The sequence below is a fragment of the Zootoca vivipara genome, chromosome 2 (assembly GCF_965207765.1).
Source record: "Zootoca vivipara chromosome 2, rZooViv2.hap1.1, whole genome shotgun sequence".
Classification (NCBI taxonomy): Eukaryota; Metazoa; Chordata; class Lepidosauria; order Squamata; family Lacertidae; genus Zootoca; species Zootoca vivipara.
In genome coordinates, this window is record NC_142584.1 from 57,421,787 (window position 1) to 57,447,359 (window position 25,573).

The following is a 25,573-nucleotide window of genomic DNA, read 5'->3' on the forward strand; positions in this document are numbered from 1 at the left end:
ACTGGAGATGCTATACCCTTGGAATTTTAGACTGATTGCTTTCTAATTGAAGGATCTGGAGCATTCATTTATCGGCTGTTGGTTCTAATTGCTACATGCCCTCAAAACCAGAAAATTAATTAGACACGAATACACAGATGTAAAAAAGTATCTGAAGTGACACGTGGGAGAAATCAAAGGAACTTTAGGAACTGCACTGTGCAGCATCTCGTTTGTTCAGATGTGCAAAAAAATATATCAAGCAACTTACCTGCCACTCTGTACTTTAAGTGATAGGGAAGTCAATTAAAAAAAGCAAAGGTAGCCATGTTGGCTGATAAGGGGGAAATCCAAAATCCATATTAGAGAAATACCTTTATTAGGCCAACCAAAGTGTCACAAAATAGCATCCAAAGTTTCCAAGGCTAGATGGTAAACAAAGCAACCAAGGAACCAATGAGAAGAGGATAAAAAAATAGAGTTTGCGTAGTGGTAAAACCATTGAATCTGCACCTTACAAATGTCTTGACAGAATATGGGACATTGTGGTAGACATAAAAAAATAAAAATGTTTATGATGTACAGCATTCTAAGTCTAATTTCAAAATCAGTAATGCATAGAAGAGCTTAGTAAAAGAACTGCATTTTTTTCAAAATGTGTGATACTTCCCTTCCATCCCTTCCAGACATAATGATGTTGCTAAAGGAGTGGAGCAGTAGCCTCTAAAACATATGGGAAAGAATCAGATCCTCCTCCACATGGAAGAGAATTTTCTGGAAAGTAATACCAGTCTTTTGTAATTTTCTGCGTTCCCTTAAAAAAAATCAACCTTTGTGACAGAATCCTACGCTCATCCTCCTAAGTCCTAACCAAGCAACAAAAAAATCATTGGGACAGCAAAGCTCATATTGTCCAATCCCCTGCCAATCCCAGAATTAGTGGGACACAGAACTATTTCCATCACTGAAAGAGAAAAAGGCTGTATTAGGATGCAACACTACACCATGCTTTAGCGTTCCAAAAATGGGCCTTCTCCTGAATTGGGGATGGGGTGGGGATACATCCAAGTAAACATGCCCAGGATTGCACTGTAGGTGGTAGCATTTTCACATGAGGGAAACTTAAGTAAAGTCACTTGCAGCTTAGTTGGCCTGCGGTCCTAACTGGGAAGTCAGCCCATTAAACACAGAAGGAATTGCTTCCTTGCTTCCAAATAAACTCACAAAGGATCAAAGTATTGGGTCATTTATACCAGGGGTCAGCAACGTGCGGCCCATGGGCCAGATCCAGCCCATGAAGACTGTTTTACCGGCCCACGAGCCACCCCAAACCAAGCCGCCTGCTCGGCGAGTCCGTCCCCCCCCCTGCACAGCGCTAAACCGGCACACTGCAATGCGGGGACTTGCCAAGCGGCGCCCGAAATCGCTCCTGCGCATGCTCAGATGGCGAAAATCGCGCCAGCCCAGAAGCGATTTCCGGCATCTGGGTATGCGTAGAAGCGATTTCCAGCACCGCGGTCATGCACAGACGCAATTGCCAGCATCGCGCTGCGCTGCCCTCGGACGATCTCCGCAGGAGTAATCCAGCCCATGGCCGATAAGCCTTGCTGACCCCTGATTTATACCATCCACCGCCCCGGATATTTGTCTAACACAGAGGTGGGGGACCTTTGGCCCTCCAGATGTTACTATACTGCAAGGATGATGTTGTTATGCCATCATCCCTGACCATTGACCATACTGTGCAGGGCCAACAAAAGTTGGCTTTTCAGATTTCAGGCTTCAGCCAATCCTTTTAGGAAAGAGAAACACGCAATGGCCAATTCCTCATCTCTGAAATTACATAAATTTGCTCAAGTCTGTCTTCCACCTACAAAGGACTGTGTTTTGCCTAAGAATGGAGAAATACCTGGGTTGTGCTGTGGAGTACATAGCAGGTTCCTGCACACCAGCATTTTAGCCGACTAAAATTGGAACCATAGGACAGTACTGAGAAAAAATGCATCTTGGTAATCAATTTACATGACAAATTACCACTTTTATACAGCTTGTGTGATACTTCATATTAGTGACCACATACATCCAGTTCACCATCTGAGCACCATTCGATAGGAAAGCGAGATACAAATTTAACAAAGAGCAGGCCTCTGATCTTCAACAGATTTTTCTTCCCAAGTAAAATGATTTGCCTATACCATGTGATAAGTAGTGCATCAAAAATCTCAGTATTTTTTTCAAGTGACTATCCATTGCCTGCTTAGATACATGCAGGTTTTGACCTCTTGGTGTACACATGCAGCAAATTATTAGGATTATTGACAGTGAATCATTAATAATTCTATGGTTCTATTATTTTGGTCGTACATTTTCATTCACTGTAACTCCAAAACATTGGCAGAATCAGAATAAACACAAGATCAATTTCATTTGCTCAACTTTATTCCCCCAAAATTCAATGTCCTTGAGAACAGATTTGACCTTTTGTTGTTAACATTTTTATGGAGTTTAAATTCTAGGTTTTGCTTCTGAAAAGAAACAGAATTGCATCACAAACCAGTTGGTCCCATGGCAGTAACCAGCAATTATAAGGAACTAACCAATAGATGTAATGTGCAGTATGATCTTAACTAAGGCTGCAATCCTACATACACTTACTTTCAAATAAGTTCCACTGAACAACGTGGGACTTGCTTTTGAGTAAGCATGCATAGGAGTGGGCTGTAAACCTAAGAAATATTAGCATGTTGAATTAATTTGTATATGGATCACAGCTACATTTTCTCAGTCTATTTTATTATTATTATTTTAAAAAATCTGTGCATTCAAGGTGAACGCTATTACAATCTTCTGTTAGCCTTAAAACATATTTTATACAATATATTTACAAATTAAACTTAGCATTATCACTACTGTACAAGAAAATAAAATAATTTAGGATCTCATGAAAAAAGGTTTACTGTATTCTTATGCCCACAATATATTAATCAAACAATGAGTTCATTCCACCATAGTTTGGTATTGCATGCATGAGCAAAACCGTCTCTGGGGCTTGCAGGGTCCCTCCTCCCCTTGCATGGTCAGCCCCAGTATGTAGAGCAGGCATCCCCAGACTTCGGCCCTCCAGATGTTTTGGACTACAATTCCCATCTTCCCCGACCACTGGTCCTGTTAGCTAGGGATCATGGGAGTTGTAGGCCAAAACATCTGGAGGGCCACAGTTTGGGGATGCCTGCTTTAGAGGGAGTGCCGGAACACCAAGTCTGCACAGTCCCTGCCAGAGGGCCTTGGACAGGATCTCCCGCCAGCCTTACTAGTGCTGGCTAGCAGCTGTCAGAAAAGCATCACCCAATGGGATTTCGCCCTTACCGGCTTCCAGTTGTCATAGTATCCAAACATGGCAAACTAGGATATGCCTCAGACATAAGCTTTGCTCAACCTTGAACAGGAAATCATCATCCACGTAGGAGACACAGGGCTCCCATGCTCCCCAACGTCCCCATGTGCATCTTCTCCACCCTCTCTGTTCCTGACCTTCCTGTTTATCTGAACAGTCTGAAGGGGCCCTTTTACCACTGCTGACTTGAGCAGAAGTAGAAACCTCTGTGCAATCAGGAACCACGAGGGGGCTTCTACAGTGGTACCTCAAGTTACAAACGCTTCAGGTTACAAACTCCGCTAACCCAGAAATAGTACCTCCGGTTAAGAACTTTGCTTCAGGATGAGAACAGAAATCGCATGGCTGCGGCGGCCCCATTAGCTAAAGTGGTGCTTCAGGTTAAGAACAGTTTCAGGTTAAGAACGGACCTCCAGAACGAATTAAGTTCTTAACCAGAGGTACCACTGTATTTGTATTCAAGGAAATGCTGGCAAAAGCCCCTTTCAAACCTTTCCTGATAAACACAGGAAGGTTGAAGACTGAGCAAGCAGGGCCAGGACAGCATGTGACCTTGTGTCTCCTACATGAGTGGACATTTCCTGTTCAGGCATAACACCTGAGCAGGGCTATGGTTTGCCCATAAACCATGATTAAGCTGTGTTTTGAGACTGGGTGTAGGAACCAAATATGGAAGTCAGTTTTGAAACTATGCCAGCCAAGGAGAGAAATACATGTACATATCTTGAAGTTAAGCTTGCTCATATACATGACACCAAACCACGGTTTCACACTGCATATAAAATGTAGCCACTATATTTTTCACCAATGAAACATTTTGGCAAAGCTACCATTCTTACAGGGTTGACAGACTATTCCCTTTTACTATTAAATAAAACCTATGAATGGCATGGCAATGTAACAGAATGGCTATATTTAAATAGTGCCATTTAAGAAAATTCAAAATTTCATATCATTCCAGATGCTTCAAATGTGAATCAACTTTAATTACACTGTATTATTCTATCTATTTGTCCTATGAGTTAATAGGGAGAATAAGCTAATAAGCTTTTGGACAAATAGTCATTGGTGTACAAATAGTGCAAAAAGTAAAACTTCAGTTTTTGTGGCTTAGTTGTGCAATACTAACCACAGTCACAGTTAAATATAAAATAGGATCAAGTTGAAATGAATTACTCGGGCAAACTTGCACACAAAATTCAAACAGTGCTAAAAGACTGGGGCAGTAAAAATAGCTTCATTTCTGATTTTTGTAGAAACAGTGCAGTGCTGAATACCCCTGAAGATAATGCTTTTGGCTATATCCAAAAGCTGACTGTCTGGAAAACTCCTTTAATTTTTGAGACTGAAAAGCAGGTTGAAGATATGCTACAAAAGCAATTTAAATGAGAAAGATGGGGGGGGGGGTACCACAGGCATACTAGCAGTTTCCCTTTGATGTCATGCCAAATTACTTTTTAAGAATTTAAGTGCATGTGGGAGTTCTGTGATGGGAGTTTCTGGGAAAGGATGTCTGCAAAGCATTTGCCGTCACATGCAGAGCATGGATGTGTCCAGGTTTTGGGCCTACACACAACTCTTATGGAAGGTCATCTTCTTATCTCATCACAACCTGACAAGCCAGCTTCTGGATAAAAGATTGCCCAACAATTTAATCAAAGAGTATTTGTAGAAACAGATTTATGAATTTTAGGTGTCCAAGGAAAACCTGTAAAAGGAGTTAGAGGACAACCAAACCTATTACCATTATTCTGACTTTTAACATTTAGCTTCAGAACATTATGTTCAGGTATGAGCAAGACACACACACACAGAGAGAGAGAAATACAGCAGTATTAATACACAAATACTTTGTGCACTGTTTGTCCAGCTCAAACAGTACAGAAAGCTAAACATAACTCAAAGTTCAAAAAAATAAATTCAATTGTTTTCTTATAAATCCAGCAATTTATGGTGTTATTAATCATGGAAGAAACAATACACAGTTAATTAACACGAAGTCCAGAAGTGTCCTTTTCATAAAATCAAGAGAAGCCAAAGGATTTTCCCTTTTTCAAACAAAAATATACAAGACACCATATACAAATGGCTGATGAGAACTGGGCCCATGGTGTAAGGATTAGACACTAATCATAATGCCACCAAAATCAAAGGAGATCCAAGAACTCTTCAGAATTATCTTACAAAAATAGCTGCATTAAAATTTGCAAGCTCTAAAGCTATTATTTTCAAGCCCTATAAAAAGGCAACCTTTGAAAGGATCTGGCTCAGATTATCGGCACAGTACAAATATTAAAAATGCACACACAATGCGAGATATTTCAAATGCGCTTTAAAGGGGCTATTGCAGCTGGTTTATTATGTAGCGATAATATTGCATAGCTGAAAAATGAGGTCACTTGACTTGCATTAACTGCAAGTTTACACACTGAAGGAGTGACATATACCATTTGCTAGTGGGTAAGTGACTGAGAGCAAGGCCATTTATGGTCCTGACTATTTATGAACACTCAGTACACCATGTGTTTATTGGTAATTTTTCCAGATGTTATATAGACATAGGTGCCATTTCAGAATGGATCATAGATCAGGCTAGCTCAAAAAGTCACTGCCTGTCAAGGGATATATATGACTGGCATACAGCTTTGGTGGTGAATGGAACAGTACATGTGCATCTGTGTCCGACAACTGATTCAGCAAATGAGGTAAGGTGTACTCTTAGTGTTTAATGATCCTTCAACCAATATGAGAGGGCAAGGTCTCATAGTATTTAAATGGTTAAGTGGTTTACACATTGCATTTCTTCATGTGGAGGTTTGAAGGAATAATCTTCTGCCTATTGAGTGATCCACATCTGCTACTGTGATTGAACAATGCAATCCTTTACATATCTATCGGGAGGTAAGTTCCACTGAATTCAATGGAGATTAATCCCAGGTGAGTAGATATAAGGCTGTGGGGCCCTAAAGATTGCTGCTACCCTGTGGAGAATCTCCACAGTGCTCTCAGACATTCAAAGGAACAAAATAGAGATTCTCCACACTAGAGAAGTATAAACAATGCAAAGCATTAGAGCTACAGCCCAGAACTCATACAGAGAGAGACCAGGGGCTATATGTAGCAGACTAATATCCTCCACACAGAAAGAATAATGCATAAACAGGTCCTGAAAAAAGATTTCCCACCCCAACCCTGGAAGCAATTCATTAGCTGCTGGCTGCATTCTCAGAAATACAGAGGGTGAAACACATGTAGAAACTGCCATGTTCCTCTTTAAAATACTCAAGTGTTGAGCAAGCAACGATCAGGCTCACTTGTGTTTTGAAGAGCGATTATGCACCCTGAATGTGCATTCTTCAGGTGTATTTTGTACTAAAGTATCTGTGCCAGAGTACAAAAGGTATCATAAGATGTAGCACTGAGACTCTTTTAAGGAAATTGTTTTGTTTTTATATCCAATTAAGGGATGAAAGCCCTTGTCAAAAATAATAGAATCTTACCTTATTAGCACTTGTTCAAAGCAAGTTCAGTTACATATTCTACTTCACTCTTGATATTTGGCAAGTGATAAAAAAGCTGTCTATCTACATAAGAAATAAGTTAAATGCTCTTGGGGAAACACACACACACACCCTTTAAAATGCACGTAGTAAGGGGTTGGAAGAGAAGGAAGGATATAGCATTACACATCCCAGAAGAGCTGGAAGTTACAAGAACACAAACTTTCTAGGAACAAAATAATTCTCAGTTGGATGATGACAGTGAACATAACAGAAGCTTGGGGGTTTTTTAGATTTGAGTTGAGCCAATTAGCTAGACCTGGCTTTCCTTATTTCCCCCAAAGCACTTCTCTCTCCCTTTTGGACTAAATGCTTAAAAGTCTGAGTAATTTCAGTACACATATATAATAAGGAAAACATAGTGAATATTTGAAAGGTCAGCAGTTAGGAAAAATGGCTGGTAGAATTACTGTGCAATCCTATACATGTCTACTCAAAAGTAAGCTCCACTGAGTTCAATAGAGCTTACTCCAAGGTGATTATGCATAACACTGCAGCCTTAACCAACTACATGGTGGAAGCATTAAGACACTTAAAGGTTTTTAAATCTTGGGCAACTTGTGGTATTTGGCCAAATGCAAGAGGTATAAAGGGATGGGTGAAGTTCTAATCTAAACTTGGGTAGTATTTACTAGATTATTGTTCTGGATAGAAGGTTGACCACCCAGTTTGTTATTCAGAAGTCCCATTTGCTCAGATGGGCTTCCCTGGTACTCTCAGCCCTTGCTCGTGACAATATCATTCATGTACAATATCATCCTACAAGTGACTGTGTTGGATGCAGCTCTCCAAACCTGGCTGTAACCCTGGAATCCACTACTGAATCCCACCACCACCCTGGAAATCTGGTGACAAACCATAGTTGATGAATTTAAAATACTCTTCCATGGTACTCAGATGCCCGTTAACAAGCAGGTGCAGTCTGGGTTTTCTGAATTGTTGGCAATAGTTAAGCGACACCATGTTATGACTCCCCACCCCTTTCAATGTCAACTGTGGTCAGAATTCATTTTTAAATAGCAATACCTCCCCCCCAGCCCACCTCTAGAACCTTACATTTTAGTGTGGTTACTAGTCTTTGGGTAGTTCACGTATGCTTTTACCCTAGAGAAAGACGCTGCTTGGATCATCCAACCACATATACAAAATAGGTTTGAAAATTGCAGTTCTACATCTAGGATAAAATTCATACAATGTACACATCCAGTGTCCTAAATAACACATTTACAGTAGTCAACTTGTGTATGTACATATGATGGGGACAATATACCATATGAGCTAGAGCTCCCAGTCTATTTATTCAGGTCTGCTTTCCTTTCGAGGGTTGTTTCAAAAATTCCAGTCTCAGTAGTAGATTTGTCTAAAAGGTTTGGTAAGTAAATAGGAAATGCTTTCTAGAACATATTATAGTGTATATGCTACTTCAGTAGTGAAGTATTTCAAAATACCCTTTCTCCTAGTTACATGCCATAGAGATACATTTCCTTGCTCTTGAGAAATTCAGTTCAAACTCAAGTCTTGACTGTACATAAAACAGCAGATTGCACCAAGAAAAACAAGCAACACCTCATTTCTGGAACATGTTCACAGCAAGACTTTTCACATTGCTGCACTGCCCATCGCTGAGCAGAGGTTGATGGTCTTAGCACATACTTGTCATGCTAGGAGTGCAATATTAGTGTGGCAGTTAAGAGTCAGATTTCAGTATCTTCCAAAACCCACCAAGCAAGATGGCCATTATTTCTTGTCTTTGCAGTCACGTGAACATGTGTCACAATGGTTTATGGATCACAGCTACACCTACAAGGGAAGAAAGTACACATGCATTAAATTTATATACCGCCCTTAACCTGCAGATCTCAGGGTGGTTCACAACATAAAATTACACAAAACCACAAGATACATAATAAAAATAAGAAAACTCTCCAGACCTCTTGTGAAGAAGGCACACAAAGAAGGGCCTCAGAGTCTTAGGGTCTGGGTAGGTTCATATGGAGAGAGATAGTCCTTGGGGTATTTTGGTACTGTGCCATTTAAGGCTTTAAAGGTCAAACTCAGCAAAACTGGGCCTGGAAACCAATTGGCAGCCAGTGGAGTCAGGCCAGAATTAGTGTAATATGCTGAAACTGTCTTGCTCCTGTGAGCAACCTGGCCACCGAATTCTGTGCTAGCTAAAGTTTCCAAACCGTCTTCAGAGGCAGTCCTATGTATAACATGTTGCAATAATATAACCTAGAGATTACTAGAGCATACACAACAGTAGTTGTCCAGATAGGGGTGTAGATGGGCCACCATGCAGATGATTTTTGGAGTAACCTTTTACTTGCACTGGGACTTATAGAAAGCTCAAGATACTAACACTTGGGGTACCGACTCTTTTCTGACCAGAGACTCTCTTGCCTGTAATGGCCACACAGCAGGCAGAATTTAAACAGATGCATCTTTGCCAGATGGACATCAGAGATGGGGAAATGTCATCTGTTGGATTTCTGCATGCCAATCAGTAGCATTTTAAAGACCCAGGTTCCTTTTATGAGTGAAATTTCTCTACCAGGAAAAAGCGTTGCTAACCCTGCCAAGAATCACAGCAGAGATTTGAGAAATGCGGATTCATCCAGCCCATCCTTCTGCTTCCACCTGGTTCAATGTACTGCTTACCTGCATAACTTCTTCCAGTGCTCATGTTTGTTGGTAATAATGTCCATTTATCAGTGACAGGATTATAGTATTCTACAGATGCCAAATTGCAAGAGCCATCATCTCCTCCAACCACATAGAGAAGACCGTTCACTGAACACACACCTATGGAGGAAAAAAATGTGTTATTTTAAGTTATTTTAAAATTTACATGGTTGTGGCATGGTGGGGGAAGGAACTCTAGCATTCAGGCTGGATTCACTCCAGATCCTTCAGGAAACCCCAAAGTATGAACCATCGACACTGAAATTGTGCATTCTAATTGTACTCAGAATGTATCATTAATTTTCATAAGCTGTTCTTGTGGCAAGGTAAGAGGTTTTTTTTTTTTTAATATTTAGGGATGTGCAAAAAAAGTCACTCATTATTCCATTCATTTTTGTTAATAAGCACATGATTTATTCAATGTTATCACATTCACTTCATAACTCACATCAATGAGGGAGTTTAGTGGGGATAGGGGGTTAATTTGTTTTTTCCTGTCAGCTGCGTACAGGCAGTTGCCATTTCCCCTTCCCCAGAACACTCCAGTATCCATAAAAGGGATTTTGGGAAAATAACATGAGGGATATTTGGAGATAGCACCAAGAGGACATCTGGAAAAAGCATCCCTGAATTTATTATGTATTTGGACATCTCTTTAGATATCGTAACCAAATTTTGCATGACTGTTCCTGAGATCAATGAGGTTTCCATCTATGTTTGGAGACAATTGTACACCATTTTGAAACAAGATGGCAGAATGAACCTTTTTAAAACAGCACTCATTTTAACCACTGATTTAAGAACTACACTGATTTTTCTTGTTTCACAGAACTCCTAAGCAACACCAGTTATAAAGCAGCTAGCGACTGGCATATAGATAACAAAGACCTTTTTCCTGTTGGAATTTGCTTTGTAACAAATGAAAAATGAACCAAATTGGCTCCATTTGCAACCCTGTTTAAAGCACTGGGCACAATTCAAGGATTGAGCAGCAGGAACAGCAAGGATAGGGGATTAGGAGCTGTGCAGGGTATAAAAGGCTCAGCCTTCTGACCATAAATGAAATACCCTTTGATTTCTATGCTTTCTGATCAGATGACAAAATCTGCTCCATATTTGAATGTTCTTGGTGAAGTCATGAGAGCAAGAAAAATGTTCTTGTAAAGAAAACAGACGTTTTGGAATTCATAATCTCCCTCTGCTAGATTCCATATTCCTTGTTACTCACTACAGATACAGATGCATAAAACACATGCACCTTCAAGCCTTCCTGTCTTATAAAGTAAAGGTAAAGGTAAAGGGACCCCTGACCATTAGGTCCAGTCGTGACCGACTCTGGGGTTGCGCGCTCATCTCGCATTATTGGCCGAGAGAGCCGGCGTATAGCTTCCAGGTCATGTGGCCAGCATGACAAAGCCGCTTCTGGCAAACCAGAGCAGCACATGGAAACGCCGTTTACCTTCCCGCTGTAGTGGTTCCTATTTATCTACTTGCATTTTGACGTGCTTTCGAACTGCTAGGTTGGCAGGAGCTGGGACCAAGCAACGGGAGCTCACCCCGTCACAGGGATTCGAACCGCCGACCTTCTGATCAGCAAGCTCTAGGCTCTGTGGTTTAACCACAGCACCACCTGGGTCCCTACTTATAAAGTATGGAGATTTAATTTTAAATACCTAAAACAGCAAGATACAGCTTCATAAAACTGATGTTTTTGTTTCAGTATTACTGTAAGCTTCTTTGAGAGGTTGCTTACACCTGAAGGGCAATATATATAAGCGTGCTGTGGTTGCTTGGAGGAAATAACAAAATAAATACCTGCATTTCTTCTACACATATTCATATCTGCCACTTGTTTCCACGTATTTGTTCCAGGATCATATACTTCCACACTTTTCCTCACCAAAGGGCCATCATGTCCCCCAGTAGCATACAACTGTCCACTAAGTACACCAACACCTGCAAAAACAAGAGGGCAGCAACTCAGAGCTTCAGAGCACAAGTTACTTCTAAGCGGCTGTTTCATTCAACAACCCCATCATAAAGGTGAGCTAAATATTTAAAGTAGGAGTTCTCCTCACATGTCCAAACACTGGAATCCCTTGCAGAAAGACAATTCATACCCTTATAAAGGCCCTTGCAGAGAATGCCTAAGATCCGGGGCAGAAGTCTTGTTAGAATAAAGTTATGAACACAAACAGAAAAGTAGCCGGTCCCTGGTGGGCCCCCACAGCCAACTTAGCCCTCCGAGGCCTGGAGCAAGTGTACCTGGCCTGCCCCCAATCCTGCACGGGCCTCCCCTTATACTACGATTACAGGCCTAGCATTTGAGAACAGTATGACAATACTGTATCATTAGTCTTAGCACACATTGCCAGGAAAATGGTACTATTTTCAAGAGCTCTTGTAACAAACTTAGGTACTGTTGAGAGATTTAGCTGTGACAACTACACAAGGAGGAAAAACAGCACAGTAAGATACCTGCACCACTGCGGCGAGTACTCATATCCGACACATATGCCCACTCATTTGTAGCTGGATTATACTGTTCTACAGTACTAAGGCACTGACGTGATGCTCCGTCGTAACCACCAACAGCATAGAGTTTACCTAGAAAAAATTAATTTGCAGCACTGAACATCAACAGGAGCAGTTGGCAATATTAGCACTTCAGAACATTTCATCATTGATCATTTGTATCATGTAAATTACACAATCCTTTTGTGATAGCCGCCTACTAGCTTGATAAATACCTGTACGTATAACATGTTTCAGTTGACCCTCATCATGTATACCAAATGCTCAGATCAACAAACACTTGCTAAGTGAGATGTTCTCAAGGATAGTTCGCTGCAGAAGGTTGTTCCATTATTTGCCATGTTACAAAACGGGTGAGAATGTACTTCTCCCGGATCCAGTGCAAACGTCTTTAAAACCCTGCTATTTCTACCAAAATTTCATTTGGGGAGAAGACCTTTTCGGCCATCCGTATTTAAAAATCCAACAAAAAACCTCTGGAAATAGGGAAAGCGTTATACCAAGCGTCCACAGTGAAATACAGAGAACCAATTAGCGGGGGAAATATTTAGGTAAGGATAGTTGGGATGACGTCTCTGAGGGCACAGAAACAAGGAGGTTTAAAATCATTGTCAGAACTTACAGAGTGTGAAAAAACTCCCAAATTCCTGACACACCTTGCATATCTCCCCGCTTCAGAAGATGTGAAACATCTACTTCCCACAAGATGGAGACACAGAGCCACGGAAAGAGCCATTGATAGTCCTTCCAGTTCTCTTCACACTGAGTGTAACGAAGTAGCTCTCACTCCATTCATTAAATTGTGAATCGTGAATAATAATAATAATAATAATAATAATAATAATAATAATAATAATAATTTTATACCCCACCCATCTGGGTTTCCCCAGCCACTCTGGTTGGCGAATCATATCAAGAGGCACAAGGAAAACCAGTGTAAGCCAGGAGGGGGGAATCTGGGGTCCAGGGACTCAAGGACTCTTCCAAGCTCACATCTGCTGCTAACCCTACTCTGAGTCCACCTAAAATGCATTTGCCAAGGTGGAATTTTTCCTTAAGCTGTGACAATGCCTCTTGCTTGCCTGGATGGAGAGATATGGGGGTGTAAGAAGAAAATTATGGAACGTAGTCTGCTGTGCAAAGGTTAAGGGACACATCTATTGCCCAACCTACCAGCATCATACGCCCCCCCCCAAAAAAAAATGAGAATGCGACGGCGGCGCTTGGCATTGGGCTGAAAAATATTCCTGACTCCTGGTTTAGGACCTAGGCAGAACTGTGAGATTGACGTCCCTGAAACTTACAGAGTTCAGTGATTTTGCAGGTGAGGCATACTCAGTATCACTTTTTATTACAGATGATGTATTATGTGATGCAGAGTAGACGGACTAGGTTTTGTCCCTCCTCCCAGTGCCTTGATACCTACCAGGCCAGATGGCAAAACACTAAGATAACCTTCCCAACACAGTAGAGAAGGGGGGGGAGAGAACCCCACAACTTAACAACTAAACATGTCTCAGTCACTACTGTACTCAGCCTGTTCCCATTCAAGATGGGAGAGTGATTTTTGGAAAATGCAGTGTAGTCTGACAATGTTAACTGCCTGAATTTTTTGTCTTTGAAAAAGTGCTTGCTGCTAGGATATCACACTTAACTGTGCTGATGCGGCCAATGCAGCAGTTTGCTGTCTTTACCTTCCACGACCCCAACTCCAACGCTGCTTCTTCTTGTGTTCATAGGTGCCACAAAAAACCACTCATTGGTCTTATAGTTATATGCTTCCACAGATGCAAGACCTATTTTTGAAAATAATATTAAGGCACGTTTTCTACATCCTTAATTTAGCAGAGTATAATCCCTCTGTTGTCACAGTTACCATCCTGACTTAATTTTTCCAGACAATACTCTTGTATTAATCTTTACAAGACAAAAAGGGGAAAGGAAGCAGGTTGAGACTACTTCAGGATCAGGAACTGGATGCTAAACCCAATACTAATAATTTTGCACTGAGAATCTATATCTCAAAATACCACCCCAGTTCTCATCACTTGTGATTACTCAACAACCATGCATTGAAAAAATGACTGGGAATTACAACCCACCCAAGGATTTCTTCCATCCACTGCAGAAAACTACGCCAGGACATAATAAAACAGATTGTAACAAAGGTTTTTGTTTTGTTGTTTTATAAAGAAGAGGATTTGAAATGTAGCATCAGGAGCACTGAATTCAAAGGAAGTTCTACAGTTCTTGTAAAGTGTTTAAGAGCGAAGATATGAACAGCATTCACCCAGTTTTGTTTGTTCAGCAACCTACCTGTGCTTCCATCAAATCCACCAACAGCATAGAGGAGTTCATTTAGCACAGCTGCCCCTAAAGTGCTTCGTCTTTCTTGCATGCTGGCTATTGACGTCCACAAGTCTTTCACTCCATCATATACATCTACTGTTCGGACTCGTAAAGAGCCATTAAAACCTCCCACAGCATAGACTTTGCCTGCCATGAATACCACCCCTGTTAAAAACAAATTGGGAGACAGAAAAATGGGAGGCAGGTCATGCCTATAGGACAATTATTTTCTTTCACTTTTTCCTTCCAGAAGTTCAGGAAGGTCACCAAGCAATATTCCAGTGTGGTGACAACTACATATGGAATCTGTAAAGTTTGAATGCTGCTTGTTTCATGAATCAGGCCTATGAGAGGGTAAGCCTGGCACTGGCATGGAATCTCTCTATTCAATAGGTCTGATCCATGGGAAAAGCAAGCTTTCAAATGTTATGGGCTCACATGGCACCATTACCATAGTGAAGCATTTCACTATTTCATACATTACATAAAAAAGGCTGGGTTTGCCAACAAATGTACGCTCAAACAAGGGGAATAGAGCACAATATCTGAAATCACATTTGTTGCACTCATGCTATGTATGTTCAGCTTACACAAAAGTACTGATATGTGAAATGACTCTCGCTGGCTGCTGGAGTACATGAGACTGTTATTACTGGATGGAATTCAGCATAGCACTGAGGAGATTGTTCTGTCAAAACAAGCATAACTGCCTGCCAGACACAACTAACATAGTAAAAGCTGCTGAGAGATCAAGCAGAATCAATGGGTTGCACTCCCGTCTCTCTCCCGACAGGGTGACAGAGGTATGTTCCATGCCAAAACCAGGCCTAAACACCAACTGAAATGGATCTAGAAAATCAGTCTCATCCAAGAGAGCCTGGATCTGTTAACAGAGAAGGGCTAACTCTAATGTTTTACTGTATAGCCTAAAATTCAACTGAATATATAAAATCTACCCTAAATAATTTTTGGGATTATGATTGAGGCTATTTTTTTTAAAGAGAAAATATTTACCTGCTCTACATCTCCGAGAAGGAAGTTCAGCAACTTGATCCCATCGCTCCTCCTCAAAATCGTAACACTCTACACTCCGAATGGCTTTAGGTGCTTGCCCACCAACCACCATCATTACCTTGGTAGGAAGGGAGGAAAGTTATCATTAGAGCATTTTCAACAGCAAACAGAAATCCTTGAGATTATTTGGGGCATTCAATGGCAATAGGACACCATCAGCTATGTGAGAACTCATTCAAGAAAAAAAAGAACATTTTGCTTCAGATGCATCAGAGGTTGGCATTTGCATGATATTGAACTTGGCAGTACAGTCAATACATTACTGGATAAAATACTGATTGCAGCCTTTGGGCAAAGCCTATGTACTCTAGCTTTCACAGATTATCTAGCTTCCTTTGCAAAAGGTAATTAGTTCAGATCCCAGAAGAGCTACATTTTAATAAAAGCATGTGATAACAGCCTAGCAATGATATGAAAATTCTAAGAACAACGGAAATGCTGATGGTGCTTAGTATCAAGAGAGACTAGTTTTAACAAAGGGAGATTATAATTACCATGATACTTTGGGGGGGGGGAATTACTTGAACAAGCATTTAATGGCTCTGTGTTTGCTTAGATCAGGGGGTAAGACAACCTAAGGCCCGTCGCCTTCTCAATCCAGCCCGCAGACAGTCCAGGAATCAGCATGTTTTTACATGAGTAGAATGTGTCCTTTTATTTAAAATGCATCTCTGGGCCCTGAGCGCTCACTGGAAGGACAGATCCTGAAGCTGACGCTCCAATACATTGGCCACCTCATTAGAAAAGAAGACTCCCTGGAAAAGACCCTGATGTTGGGAAAGATTGAGGGCACAAGGAGAAGGGGATGACAGAGGACGAGATGGTTGGACAGTGTTCTCGAAGCTACCAACATGAGTTTGACCAAACTGCCGGAGGCAGTGGAAGACAGGAGTGCCTGGCGTGCTCTGCTCCAGAGGTCATGAAGAGTCAGACACGACTAAACAACAACAACAATTTTCCTACTCATATTGAAGTACTGCCCTCAATGAGGCCAAACTTAGATCCATAAAATGTTTAAGCATAAGCATAACCCTGCATCCCCACAGAAAAAAACACTGCACACACACACACACAGTGTATGTGTGCATAAACCTAGCTGCATTCAAAATGGCAAAGGTTTCAAAACACATGCACATACTAAAACCATAGTGCTCCTTTACTGGCTGTTTGCTTTGGGCACCACTTTAACCCAACATCCCAACACCATCTGGGATATAACAGCATACTCTAACAGAGCAACCTTTCCCTTTTTGCTGCCTTTGCACCATGAAAATCACACAATGCCTCTGACTGGCATTTCTCCATGCAGTAGTGTGGCAGAGTCAAGTTTATGGAACAGTGGCTGATGTTAATGGGTTTTGAACCAGCTTTAATAGAAAAACTCGAATAGGAGTAGCAGTAGTTGTCAAAATATGAAACCGCAACGTTTCTCTGTTTGGTAAGAAATTATTCTAGCAATGATGTAAGAAGACTGTTGGTTTGCTAATATACATCTTCTATGGGTTGATACACATATGCCCCAGCAAAAAAATAAAAAAAATGTGCCTATTCATTACCATGTATAGGAACTTCAGCAAAGTTGAAACATTTACCCAGGTCAAAGTGGGAAGTCTCTTTCCAACATGCTGACAATTTAATGGACATTCATGTACCGTATGCAAAAGGGAAATGATCATTGTGTGCAGATATATCTGCATACACCCAATCCTCCTTCAAGGGGGAATCATCATGCAACTCTAACCACTGTGTATATGGCCATCCATGTAAAGGGGGCATGTGACCATCATCTTAGGTATTTCAGCAAGAAAAAATAGATTACCTTTGGCAGACTGACTGGGGTCCTTGGTTTTGTTCTAGGATTCTTTATCAACTGCCGTTGATCCAGAGGAAGCAAGTGATATTTCATGGCCTCAATAAGGAAATCTTTACATGTGTTATTGTTCTTGATTAAAGCTTCTTCTTCAACTGTCTGAAGATGCCAACAAAGATATTAGTACAATGGCTATTATCAGACTTCTTAAAAAGTGCCACTAGCAGGCTGGTGTAATGCTCATTCATGATTTCAGTGTAGCAGTACAAATTAAACCCCAAACTGATTCTTCCACATCATTATCCCATTCCCCTATTTCACTCACTACAATATTATCTACTTCAACTGCGCAGTAATGCTTGTTTTGTGTTAAACTGTGCAAGCTTAGTATAAATGTTTTGATTAGTGCATAACTACAGCAATCCCATCTTAAAATATTTACAACACTGCTTAATACAAGCTCCAGAAGACAAGGAACTATGGGATCTTATAACTTGGGAGACCAAAGCTTTGAGATCTCTCTCTCTCTCTCTCTCTCTCTCTCTCTCTCTCACACACACACACACACACACACACACACACACACACACACAGGCAGCAATCCAAAACCTCATGTTTGGGGCTCAAGTCACAATCCAGAAAAGACAGAGCTCCACAAATGCATAGGGCTCCTTCTCCTTTAGAAGTAAACAATGCAAAAGGCTGTGTTTTGAATGTTTAGCTGCATAATTGAACTGTGACTAAGATTAATTTGCACTAGCAGTTCCAGACATGGTATTTTAAGGAATCAAAACATTCACACAACTTCAGAAACCAGCAGTCATGAAACGACAAGGAGATATGCATGCTTGTGTGTCAGCTGCTCCAATCCCCACATTCCTTTTTAAAAATTTGAAATCTTTTTTTAAAAAGGAAAAGAAACAGTTCTGTGAAAAGGAAAACTTGGAAATAACTATAGTGTGCAACCGCATGTAGATATTAAACAAAGAGAATGGCCATCTTCATTTAAACTGGCAGCACTTTTCTCCAGTGCTTCCCCACTTGATCTATCAGTGAAGCAAGCTCAGCAATCTATCTGCTAAAGACAAATACCCCAAATTTCTATAATATCAGGACACAGAAGTGACAGCTTTACATTGCACCAGTTTTTATGGACAAGGTTAGCTCTCATTCTCTGCCCAGCAGAACCTTCAAGTGAAAAGGAGATTCAGAACATGTTTATCTGCTAGGATGGAACACATAATTATGAAGGCTATCCAAGGTCCCTTTGATTGATGGCAAGCCACAAACAAGCAGCCCAAGCGTATGTTATTAAAGTTTTAGTGCTGTAGATACTAGAAGAACACTAACCTGTACAAGGTAATCCCTGGGCAAGAGAGGGAGGCGGACATGTTCCATCAACTTAGCCATGTGTTCCAAGCGAGACTCTTTCTCATAATTTATCCAAGAAATGACAGCTTCAAACACCTGGAAAGAGCAATAAAACATCTGTCTTTAAAAAGGGACATAAACCATTAAATCCAACCTCAAGCAGAGGTTCAGCAAGTAATGAAATAGGTCTGGAAAAACCAACTAAAGGTATTTTCAAAAGCAAGGAGATATGATAAAAAGATGGATTTAAAAAGAATCAAAACTGGCTTATTTTATTGTGATTGTATGGTTTTCTGCATTCTGAAGGGTCAAACAAACTTTGTATTAAATGTCTACTGTACAATCTCAACCACAAAGACTATCTAATGCCATGAATATAAGTACTGCACAACTTAAATGCTGGTTTTTGTTGAGCTAAGTCCAATGTCAGACAACTTGAAATATGTGTTTCAATGAGAGAGTCTTTCATGACATGAACCTCCCAACTGAAAACATTTAAAATACTCATGGGCATGAGAAGGAACATTCAAGAGAAAGGATGTTCTGATGACTTACCATGTAATGGAACGCATAGGCCAGCTGGGACTTTGGGACTTAAGTGGTGATGGCATTTGTGCACTTAAATGCGTTGGCACTTTTAAAAAACCGTATCGTCTGGCCAATGTAAATTAGGGTTGGGGCATTAAATTTAAAGTGGCACTAATTGCATTCTATTTGGCTTGCTGTACTATCTACAGAAGGTTAATTAATTGCTCATTTAACTCTGTTTTAGAATTGGGAACTTTGACCTGTGTATCTTCTCACCCCTTCAACCTAATTAGTGGCTGCTGAAGCACTGTCCTTCCTTTCCCCACTGCAGCACAAGATACTTAGCTGCATTTAGGTGCTCTGTGACTTCATCTGCATCAAATCTTTCCTTAGGGTTCAACAGTCATAACCTTGCTGGGTTACCAGATATCACATTCCTTTAATTTACACATTTTACCCTTTCCAGAATTCCACCTTTGCTCTTGACCACAAGAAGCAGAGGCTTTTAATCACAAATATGTACAAATTAAAGCTAATATATCATGGGGCAAATTAAATTTGGAACAAGCTATTAAAGGGAGATTTTTATTTTATTTTTTAAAAGTACCATACTCACTTCATTTTAAACTATTGCTCAATTTGCTGTCTTGCACTTGCACCAGAGTTATACTAAAGGCAGGTGATTTAGTCCTGCTGAAGTGTAACCTGCCTGGAAATGCAAGCTCTTTGAAAAGAGATCAGTGTGCAAGTGAAATAAAATAAACATTTAAAACTATTTCCAAAATCATTAAAAACAGACAGGAAGGTAAGAGGCTTTTATTTTTATTTTACTTCTGACACTGAAGCGTTTATCTGTCTATATAGTAGCATGCTAATGCAACACAGTTCATTCATTCGCCACGACAAGGCAGTGATCCATGAAGGATCACTTTGGCCACCTCATGAGAAGAGAAGACTCCCTGGAAAAGACCCTGATGTTGGGAAAGATTGAGGCCACAAGGAGAAGGGGACGACAGAGGATGAGATGGTTGGACAGTGTTCTTGAAGCTACGAACATGAGTTTGACCAAACTGTGGAAGACAGGAGTGCCTGGCGTGCTCTGGTCCATGGGGTCACGAAGAGTCGGACACGACTAAACGACTAAACAATAACATTTAGCATGTGGGAAGGGGCCAATGTATACAGCAGCCCTCACTGCTTACCTCCAAATAAGAGTGATCAATACAGTGGTACCTCTGGTTACGAACTGAATTCGCTCCGGACGTCTGTTCTTAACCTGAAACTGTTCTTAACCTGAGGTACCACTTTAGCTAATGGGACCTTCTGCTGCCGCTGCCGCCACACAATTTCTGTTCTCATCCTGAGGTAAAGTCCTTAACCCGAGGTACTACTTCCAGGTTAGCGGAGTCTGTAACCTGAAGTGTTTGTAGCCCGAGGTACCACTGTATCAGAAAGTTTGAGTAATTGCATGAAGCTTATTTAACTATGCTTAAAATGCTTTTTCCTATAGAGCCCTGAGTGACGGGTGGTTCAGCATGCTTGTTTGACTGTCTAGATTCAAGACAGCACTTTCTAAACCAGGGACCCTCCAGATACTGCTGGATTCCCATTAGCCCCAGCCAGCACAGCCAGTGGTCAAGGACAATGGGAGACATAGTCCAACAACATCTGGAGCCCACAGGTTCTCCACTGTTGCTCTAGAAACACACAGTTCCCCCAATGAAGCACCACCTTAAATGTTTTAAAAATGTGTCAATTTCTGAAAATATTGTAGACTATCTGCTTCTAGTGCCCATATATTTTGTCATTCTTTTCCTGAAAACACTGCAATATTGTTATATTTCTGCATTACAGACTGTGCAGCAGGCCAAACCTTTTCTTCTGATGAAACGGTTAGTTTGTCACTTGATATCAAACTGCAAACTTGGTCTAGGCTAAGGCTAAGGAATTCTTCACCAAGCATCACTTCAGGAAAATGCTGCTCTGTTCAAAACAACCAAAAGTTGAGAAAATGAAGGTTATAATGAGTCTAAAGAAGGGACTAGAAGCAGTAAATTATATTGCAATTTTATGTTGTGAAATAATAAGAACAATGACATAGCCTGCACAGAATTGCCACAAGCAAGGAAAGAGGGACAACTCCACAGCCGCAGTGCTAAGCACAGTCTGCTGTTGTGCATATGAATCTCTGTATTCAAAAACAACAAGCCCATACCTTGGGGTAGAGCACATACATTGCTTGCCAAAGGTCACTCCTGTCTGAAACAGTGCTCTCATAAGTATTGGCAATTCTGAGTTATATGGACCAGCGGCCCTGCCTCAGTATAAGGCAGCTTTCCTATGGGCAGAAGCAATCAGAGTTGCCTGTAATAGCCCGGGAAGCTGCCTGCTACAGAGGTGGAGTTCTCTATTAGCTATTGACAATGTCATCCCTCTATTTGCCAGCAGGTGGCCCTTGCAGACACAAATCTCAGCCAAACCATGCATAATACACTGGTCTACAGGCCACCCTTTAGGGTAGAAATGTAGGAGTGTGATAATAATTTTGCAAATGCAGAAACTTATACTTAGCAGGAACATGTCATTTGCTTTAAGTCACTTTTTCAAAGGTGAATTTTTTTTCTAGTAAGTGAACTCATCTGCTCCGTCTTACTTTTAACATGCAGATATTTTGTTCAACCCAGTTAATGTATAGCCAAAGAACTTGGATAGCATTTTTTGAACGACTTTTCATTAACATTACATAGGATGCTGAAGTAAAAGGGCGCATGAAGGCCAATAAAACAACAAAAACAGCTCTTATAATTACCTAACAGCCAGATCTAAACTGAATGCAATACTTGCCTGGTTAAAGATTAAACAATTCTAAAAATCAAACCTTGAAGAGTGAGCCATTTGTCCCAGACACCAGTTTCTCCTTCGCTTATTATGCTGCAAGCAAGTGACTGAAAAGGTTTTATCTGGATTTGCAAGTAATTTGGCTATATTTGTACTACTTCCTAGAGCAGTGTTTCTCAACCTTTTTTGGGCCACGGCACACTTGTTCCGTGAAAAAAAACACGAGGCACACCACCTCTATAAGACATACCTCCATGCCCTGTAGAGCGAGACCACCGAGCGCCCCAGCCAGCCAGAGGAACCGGCTGCTGTAGCAGGAGGGAGCGTGCGGAGCACCCTGCAGCGCCTGGCCTCTTCTTTTGGGGGGGGCTGCCCGAGGCCTGCCGCCTCGGTGCCTGGAACCGGCGGCTGCAGAGCGGAGCGCTCCGAAACGGCGAGCGCTCGGAGCGCCCTGCAGCGCCTGGCCTCTTTTCTTTTCTTTTTTGCTGCCCAAGGCCGGCGGCTGCAGAGCGGAGCGCTCTGAAGCGCCAAGCGCTCGGAGCGCCCTGCAGCGCCTAGCCTCTTCTTCTTCTTTTTTTTTTGGTGGGGGGCTGCCCAAGGCCGGCGGCTGCAGAGCGGAGCGCTCTGAAGCGCTAAGCGCTCGGAGCGCCCTGCAGCGCCTAGCCTCTTCTTCTTCTTTTTTTTTGGTGGGGGGCTGCCCAAGGCCGGCGGCTGCAGAGCGGAGCGCTCCAAAGTGCCGAGCGCTCGGAGCGCCCTACAGCGCCTGGCCTCTTCTCTCTCTTTTTTTGGGGGGGGGCTGCCCAAGGCCGGCGGCATGTGACAAGGCAGCAAATTGCCCTTCTCGCCGCGGCATGTCCCGGCACACCAGCCAGCGTCTGGCGGCACACTAGTGTACCGCGGAACAGCGGTTGAGAAACGCTGTCCTAGAGGCCTGTCCTGTATCTGAAGGGTTGTCAGAGGACAGTCCTTTATTTGAAGAATGGCCTGGTCCAAGTCTGATTTAAATAAAAGAGAATGGCGAGACCTTGAAGTTGCCCATCAATTGTTGGTGCCTGGATGCAGAGCAGGAACACTTGTCACCATCTTCCTCGTTATGAAGAAATACACTGTATTTCTATTTAAATTATAGTAATAATTTCTAAATTTGCATCTGTACATATACAGATATGCATATGTACATATATATATATATGTACATATACATCAACAGATATACAGGTATGCATATGAAAAAAAATTAATGACTGTGTTCTCCCATGCCCTCTTTTGCAGTTACTCATTTCATCTATTTCTGGTGCTGCATTAAGTGGCTATCTTATTTAACACCTGCCATTTTCTAATCACTGTGTTTCTAAGCACAACTGCAAATGTTACTGTGAAGGCGGTTAACTGAAAGTAGGTCTAAAGTCTCAGACAGCAAGAGCCTGCTTCACTGTAAGGAATTTTAAACATATGTGTTGGAAACACTTTATCAGAAGGCTATCAAAAATTTAACAGACAGCCAAGAGATGTTCCTGGGTTCTGTATTTCTGTCCTGCCTACTGGGCATAGATCCAAATCATATTTTGAAAATCAGTAACATTTTGAAAATCAGTAACATTTCCAAATAATAGAGGGTAGGGGACACATAACATTGCTGGTGCAGTCCTCCTGTATCCATCATGTATGCTACCAAAGGCAGTATAAAGTCCAGGATGAGCAGGTACATCAAACTATGGCTTTAGTAACATAGAAAATGCAGTTGCATCTCAGTACAAAACTGGAAGCATGACAAAATGAAATGTAAAAAATTCTAAGTATTTCTACCCTTTTAAGTAGATTCAATCATCTGATTCTCTGCCTCCTCCCTCATTCTTTGCTTATGAGGAAGCAAGCAGGAAATTGTCCTCCAGGCATCAGTATCTTTATATTTCAAAACAAGAGAGAACTTGGAGGCGTGTTTGATCACCTGCATAGGCGTTGGCCTGTTGCAATAGTTCAGTGCAAGTATGCACATCTGCAAAGGCGCGAATACCAAGGCAATTTGTGGGATGGAGCTGAGATTGAAGAAAGTCACAACAGTTTTGTCGAACATCCATTAGCTGTAATAGGCTGGCTGCTGGCAACAAAACCTGAAAGGCAGAGGAAAAAATGGCAGAGAATGAACGACTATACTTTGCCTTCTTGGGTAAATATTCTGTTAGAACTTGCTACAACACAGTTGAGGAAGAGACAACGAAGCCATTTCAAAGTCAGAAGACAGACCACACATAACCAAAAAGAGAGAGATCTCATGCAGGCAAGTCATCCTTTTGATATCTCCCTTTCCGTTCAAAGGCAATGAAGATGTGGGACAGAATTAATAGTTCTGATATGTACGTCATAGCAAATCTACCTAAAATTACAGGATTTCTCATAAAGATTAGTATATAGAGTAGGTGGTGTTCTTAAAAAAGAACTTAGAAGAATATACTGTGCTATTTTTACTTCTGCATTTTGAAATTATCCCCCACTGAATAAATCATTGCTCATTACCTCATTCTTCACAGGATTTTGATTTTACCACTATGTTCAGGCCACATTCCCCATTTGTTGTTTTCATACCACACTGTAAGTGTACAGGGCTTCCATATGGTGTATAAAGGGCTACATGATATTGCCCTGCATGTATTTTACAAGCCATGCTCTCCACAGAACATACATTACAAAGCTGATACAGCCTCTACCCTCAGGAGAAATTATATACAGTCATTGTAATGAGCAATAACTTAACATGTATGGTAGCTACAGCCCTCTTGCCAATCATGAATAAAAAGAGCGTGGTCCTCAAGGTCAAAGCCAGTCACCACAGAAACTTTACATCTCCACAAAAAAACACTTCTTTATGAACAGCACTGGTACATCACTTCACCGTGAATCATTTTCCATTACAGGCAGCAAACTGTTAGTATATCCAAAGGGCTCATACTGCTGAAAGAATCATATCTGTATGTGACATTCTGGTGATGCCAATGATATCTACAATACTGAATGAAGGCAGATTGAGAAGATGGCCTGGGGCACTTACATTTGTTTATCTGCCAAGAAGACTCCTCACCAGCTCTAGCAACGAAAAAGCCATTTTTAAAAGGCAAGGCCCCTTTAAAAGCTAAACAGTATTAATGTCACTCTTTCCCTCACTGCTAAATATGCATTTACTCTGTTGGAATCAAGCAAACTCATAAGCAGGTCTCCAAGGAATGATCTAGAAAAGCATGACAAATATCGTTAAAGACTTACCTTGCCATTACACTGTGTTGGCAAGAAGAAAACTGTGTTCATCCACTGCCTCAACACACTTCATCCCAAAAGAACAGTAGTAAAACTGCAACGTGCCCTGGGGTGCATTCACTGTACTATTCCAGCAAGAAAAATCCAACCCAGCTGGATCACACAGGAATATTACAAATCAGTAACTTTTTCAGAGAATGCTAA

At 41.3% G+C, this 25,573-nt stretch overlaps 1 protein-coding gene across 3 annotated transcripts in view; it reads right to left on the reverse strand.

The window, feature by feature from the left end:
- Positions 1-2,400: 2,400 nt before the first annotated feature.
- The window catches only part of KLHL3 (kelch like family member 3), a 48,347-nt gene continuing 25,174 nt past the window's right edge, over positions 2,401-25,573 (reverse strand). For 2 of the 3 annotated variants that reach the window (XM_035105506.3, XM_088661936.1), the window contains exons 5-15: positions 24,069-24,231; positions 21,156-21,265; positions 18,734-18,850; positions 17,393-17,542; positions 15,514-15,631; positions 14,467-14,664; positions 13,806-13,946; positions 12,094-12,222; positions 11,431-11,571; positions 9,592-9,735; positions 2,401-8,733 (exon numbers count right to left, since the gene is read on the reverse strand). In XM_035105506.3, the coding sequence (XP_034961397.2) occupies positions 8,705-8,733; positions 9,592-9,735; positions 11,431-11,571; positions 12,094-12,222; positions 13,806-13,946; positions 14,467-14,664; positions 15,514-15,631; positions 17,393-17,542; positions 18,734-18,850; positions 21,156-21,265; positions 24,069-24,231 (1,440 nt within the window). In that variant the 3' untranslated portion in view covers positions 2,401-8,704. The remainder of the gene's footprint in view (positions 8,734-9,591; positions 9,736-11,430; positions 11,572-12,093; positions 12,223-13,805; positions 13,947-14,466; positions 14,665-15,513; positions 15,632-17,392; positions 17,543-18,733; positions 18,851-21,155; positions 21,266-24,068; positions 24,232-25,573) is intronic. The other variant, XM_035105507.3, reaches the window with a different exon arrangement.